The 6000-nt window shown below is 33.9% G+C and overlaps 1 protein-coding gene across 7 annotated transcripts; it reads right to left on the bottom strand.

Annotated features, from left to right (window-relative positions):
* Positions 1-629: 629 nt before the first annotated feature.
* On the bottom strand, positions 630-3588 carry LOC132627955 (probable methyltransferase PMT14). 7 transcript variants are annotated; one of them, XR_009578014.1, is made up of 5 exons: positions 3381-3588; positions 3001-3109; positions 1327-1399; positions 1090-1238; positions 630-1000 (listed from the first exon to the last, which is right to left on the bottom strand). XR_009578014.1 is itself a non-coding variant. In XM_060343597.1 (2 exons), exons 1-2 carry the CDS (start codon positions 1119-1121, stop codon positions 733-735), a joined length of 300 nt encoding a protein of 99 aa, XP_060199580.1. In that variant the 5' UTR covers positions 1122-1320; the 3' UTR covers positions 630-732. The 7 variants fall into 7 exon arrangements, 1 of the variants encoding a protein (XP_060199580.1); XR_009578016.1 differs by having other exon boundaries at positions 1090-1168; positions 3001-3585; XR_009578011.1 differs by having other exon boundaries at positions 3001-3583.
* Positions 3589-6000: the final 2412 nt, after the last annotated feature.

Genomic DNA, 6000 nt, shown 5'->3' with positions numbered 1-6000 from the left:
GGCTTTTGCGAAACCTGTGCCTTACACTACTAAAAAAACAGTGAAATTCGACCAGAATTTTCGACCACACGAGGTCGAAAAAGGCCAATTTTCGACCAAAATTTCGACCACAAGGCATGGTCGCTAACAGCTAGGGTGAAATTTTTTTCGACCTCACGTGGTCGAAAATTTTCGACCTCATGCGGTCGAAATAATTTTTCTACGTAAATTACGAAAATAAATTTTTCGACCACCTGAGGTCGAAAAAAATTATTTTTTTATTTAAATATTAATAAAAAAATTCGACCGCGCGCGGTCGAAAATATTATTTTTATATAAATATTTTTTAAAGTTTTCGACCTCTTGTGGTCGAAATATGAAACAATATTAAAAAATCAGAATTTCGACCACATGAGGTCGAAATTTAGCAATATTGTTGCCAGATTTCGACCTCATGAGGTTGAAATTCAAAATGTTGCCCAGTTTTTTGACCTCATGCGATCGAAATTCTAATTTCTGGGTACAATTTCGACCTCACTAGGTCGAAAATTATCAATATCTGGGTTGATTTTCGACCTAATGCGGTCGAAAATCTGGAAAAAAAATTCCAGCATTCAGCTGCTTTTACAGCAGCCCACCAGCCAATCTCATTCATCAACCAAATCAACAATGCAATTCATCAACACATCCAATTCATCAAAGTACTTCTACAATCAAATTCAACCTCAAACTCCAATTTAAAGTACTTCTAATTCAAATTACAACTACATTGAAACACTTAAACATCATAAACTTAAACAACCATAAACTACATTCTACAATCAAATTCACCTTCAAAGTACTTCTAATTCGAATTAAAACTACATTCAAACACTTATCAATTGAAGTTACAGTACCCCTGCTTATCCTTGGTGGTATCGCTTGTAATCTTTTAGGCCACTTTTTCAATTGTCCACCAGCCACCTCTTCTTCACTTGAAACTTCAAGTAAGGGAGTTAAGCAAGTCTCAATCTTTGTATACCTGAAAACATCAAAAAGCCACAAAGTTATCACTGGATAGAAAAATCAGACTATAATAAAAATGTGATAATAAGTTGAAGGATCACAAACCAGGCTATATCAGGATCTTGGGGAGGGCACATTAGTGGATTTTTTACCCTCTTTTACAGCAGCCCACCTGCCAGTCACACTCATCAACCAAATCAACAATGCAACTCATCAACACGTCCAATTCATCAAAGTACTTCTACAATCATAAACTTCACATCCTAATTGAATCAGCTCTAATAAAGAAGCATCGAAGGATGTCAAACAAAATGGAAAGAGAAGAAAAAGCAAAATACTCACTGCTTTCTCAAAAGGGACAGCCCATTTGTGTCATGCAAAAAAAAAAAAAAACATCTCCAACTACACAAAGTACCTAAAAATAAGCAGAATGTTAAATTCCACATAATCTCAGTGGCTAATGCATGAAACAACAGAAGAAAAACATTCCAGAACAAAGGTGAACAACAGAGAAAGGAAAATGAAATCACTTCACGCTAATAATTTGAAGGTAGAACATTGTACACGGGCTGGACTCTGGAGCAATAAGAACTGAGTGATTTTCTAATTGCCAAGTTTCAGAAACTAAATGGTTTTTTGAGAAGTCTTAAAAACATACGAGAAGGTGTCTTTGCCATTATGGAGTGTGATATTCATACCAAGATTCAACTTAGTAATAGCGTAAATAAAATGTGCATGTAGCAGTTAACAGTACTAATGATTAACTGATAGAATTCTGGAATTTAATAACAAAGAAAACAACAACCTTGGAATGTAGACAGTAGACATCGGTTACATCTCACATGGTCTAATCTGCTTGGTTCTAATTTAATCAAACAATGCATAGTAAACTGACATTGCACCATTCACCAGAAAAGGAGAAATCTCTTAAAAATGAGGCTCCATCTGAAGGACAAAGTACTGTCATGATACATCCCTGCTTCTTTAATCCATGCATCTATTAGATTAAAGATGAACAGCCATAATCTAAATTGAGCTCTTCAAACACAGCTTGTAGGATTTAAAAAAAAATATATACTTAAGGACCAATAGTGTAACATTTAGGGGGAAAAAGGAACATCGCGCATCTCAAGGACAAAGCATTTCATTAACTTCTAAAATGCTTAGATCTACCAAAAAATAGCCTTTCTTCTATGGCAGCTTGAAGACCTAAGAGTAGATCCAGTGAAGACACTAACAAAGACAGTCTTGAAATACCAAAGTCACAACTCAAATCGCAGCGTATAAAACAAATGCAAATCATTAGAAATCAGACTCTAGTGTATAAATTATGTGAAGAGTAATTCCCCATTAAGCCTCATCATAATCATGTAATCAGAAGAAACTTGACAAGACCTACAAGTTCAACTAATACCAATTTTTCAACATTAACTCATGGATCACAAAGCATAAAACCATATCGCCAGGACATCCAAATTGTGTTAATTTGCTCGACCATTCAGTAGAAACCAATATCAAATATAAACCTCGCGATAAAACAAATATGTATCATCAGAGTTGACAGGCTGATCCAAGAGTTAAAACCAATAGATACAGAGTACCACAACATCTATTCTTTCCAAAATTACTATAAATTAGCATGCAAACAAAAAGAAGAATTAACCTAAATAGCCACCCACACACTTAACTAAAACTAGCCTATAGATGTGTAATATATGTATAATCCACGTATAATACGTGTATAACCGGGTAGTGTAAAATCTATGAATACCGGCTAGGAAAAGTAAACAGTGAATCCGGCCGGCTAATTGTGTAAAGATGTGCACATATCACAATGCAACAAAAATTAGCTTGGAAACAAAACTAGTTAGGATCACTATAAGAATCAAAATGGCATCAAAGAAACACCAATTTCAGTGCAGATCTAGCCTCTAAACCAATTCAGAATCACCATGCACATTAAACAAATGACAATAAAAATACAATCTTCATAACAGAGATACATCAAAATTTTACCTGAGCTGCAACAAGTCCACTAATATGAGCCATATCACAAAGCAAAAGAGCCCCACATTTATCAGCAACTTCTCTAAACCTTTTATAATCCCAATCCCTTGGGTAAGCACTACCACCACAAATAATCAATTTAGGTCTAAAATTCAACGCTTTCTCTTCCAATCTATCGTAATCAATATATCCAGTTGTCGAATCCAACTTATAAGGTAAACTCTCAAAGTAAATTGAAGTAGCCGATATCTTTTTCCCACCAGATGTATAATAACCATGTGTTAAATGCCCACCAGATGGTAAATCCAAACCCATAATCCTATTATGTGGGTTTAATACTAATAATGATAGAAATAAGATTGAAAAAAAATGGCAAAAAAATGACTCACCTTTAGTACTGGGGGTGGACAGCAAGGGCGCAACAGAGGTAGGACAGTGGTGGAAATGGGGCGTCAGTGGCGGGGAGGGGTGTGGTGGGGATGGAGCGTCGGCGGCGGGGTAGGGGTGTGGTGGGGGTGGGATTTTTAATATCATTAGGGTTTTAATTTGGTGTTGTTGTGGGAGAGAATGGCCCGATTGAGGTTTGGGGGAGTGTATTAAATTTGTGAACTTCATTATTTTGACCGCGTGCGGTCGAAATATATATATTTTTTAATTAATTGTTTTATTTGTATTATTTATTTTTTAAAAATATTTTTTCTCATTTATTATTTGTACAAAAATATGTTTTGATCTCATGCGGTCGAAATATTTTGAAATTCAAAAAAAAAATTAAATTCTAATAATTTCGACCTCATGTGGTCGATTTTTTTTCCACCAAAAAGTGAGATCGAAATTATTTGGTCAAAAAATCTCCTTTTTTTAGTAGTGTTAAGGCCTAACATTTACCCATTAGACCTATTCGGGAAAAAGTTTGTCTTTAAGGCAAACTTAAGGTCTAAGTTTTGCCCGAATAGATCTAATTTTGTACAAAGGTTAGCCTTAACTTTTGCCCGAATAGGTCTAATTTTATTACGAAACTCTGTCTTGTGTCATTTTTTTTTTGGACTGAACTGGGAGCTTGAACACAAAACCTTGGGGGTATCATGCGAAGAACAAAAATTAAACACCTGCAATTTGAGGGCAAAAATGAAAGACCACCCGCGAATAAGGGCAATCGTGCAAATTGCCCTTAAATACTTTAATCTGAGATCAAGTGTGAGTTATTCCATTCCGCCAACCCCCCCCCCCCCCCCTCCCCCATGGGTAATTGCATGTAATAAATCACATCCATACCTATCCTACAAATAATAAATTGGCCAAACAAAACTTGACAGCACAATTGTAATTATTAATTTTGTATACTTCCATGTGATCATTTTATTCGTTTCATGCATAATGATATCGACCCCAAGTGTGGGATTTCACTGGATTGTTGTTGTATGCATAATGATATTATACTTAATTAAAAACATGCCATATTGTCATTATGGTGCATGTATGACGTACTGATTAGCTAGCACTGGAAGCTCGTACAATTCTTTATTGTTGTTCAAATATTAAGTAGTCGGTGCACTTTTTCTAATCAATGTCATGAAACTTTTAAATCTACACGGAACAATAAGTTTAGGCAAAAAATTTATACCCCTCCGGTGTGTTTAAACCATAACAAATAAATGGAAGACATGTCTTTTCTTTCTATACATATTTATACAAAACTAACTATATGATTAAATGATATATATTTTCAATTTGATCTCTAATTGCTAAGCTCAAATTATTTGGTTTGGTGAACATCGGATGCTTTAATGCTAAAAGAGTAGGTCTAAACTGCATGACCTTTTCTTATCAACTGGTCCAAGACTCTGATAAAGAAGACGAATTAATCGCGACTGGTTCACAACAGTGGCGCCTATAAAATGAAGGGTAGTGGAATGCTCTTCATGGAAAAAGCATACTGAGTATTGAAACAAATTATATTGTATGGTTAAAAATTACCTATCTATATTATTTTAAAAGCACGAATATAAATGTTAGTTGACCAAAATATCCTTTAAATATTGAACGACTTTATACCCTTAATGAGCTCTAATCTTATTTCTTTTGAACATACTTCTTAAACCAAAAAAAATAAAAAAAGGCTAGCTATAAACCTTAAAGCACGTTAGTAATATTCTAGGGACAATCCTATTACTACTAGGAAGTAGGAACTATCTACTTCATTGAATATGAACTTATTCATTTAAGGTAGAAAATCACATCTATTAATTAAAATATATGCTTCTTTGCACATGAGTAGGTAATAATTATTAGATCATATTTTAATAAGCTTAGGTGTTCTTAGTTTACCTTTTCCCTCTTATGCTTGATGTTAAAAATAAAATAAGAATCATTAAACTAAAGTATTTACTTTTAAGACAACGAGTAAAATGAATATAACAATTTTGAATAAAATTATAATTTTGAATTTTTTCCCATATCTAAGGCTTTGAATTCCTAATTAACTAACAACATAATATTACTAAATTAAGCTACATAATAAATTCGAATGGGTCGGGTTACTTATGACTTGTGTCTAATGTTTACGTAGACCAATAAATCAGTATCATCTATTTAATTAAAGCCATACGTATGATATCTTATAATTCCATTAAAATGAGAGATATTTTTAACCGTAAAGGCAAACTTGAGTCAACAGGTGGAAGAAGGGACATTTTTAACCTGAAAACTAACGTTAAGAGCAGTAGGAGTCCAATAGGTGGAAGGAGGGACATTTTTAACCTGAAAACTAACGTTAAGAGCAGTAGGAGTCCAACAAGTAGGAGTCCAATAGGTGGATGAGGGCAGATGTAAACCATTTTCAATATGTTAGGGACATTTTTTACCCTTTCCATTTCACATTAAATGGCATTGCACATAGGCAAAAATGTGTGAAATGTTGATTCAATAATATTGATCGATTTTTATGCTCTTCAAAAGTATATTATTTTGAAGAAAAATATTACATTTTGGATAAAATTGGAATACTTG

This window comes from Lycium barbarum, chromosome 2 (assembly GCF_019175385.1).
Source record: "Lycium barbarum isolate Lr01 chromosome 2, ASM1917538v2, whole genome shotgun sequence".
NCBI classification, from domain to species: domain Eukaryota; kingdom Viridiplantae; phylum Streptophyta; class Magnoliopsida; order Solanales; family Solanaceae; genus Lycium; species Lycium barbarum.
The sequence above is the reverse complement of the archived record's forward strand: the minus strand, read 5'-3'. Positions and strand labels throughout refer to the sequence as shown.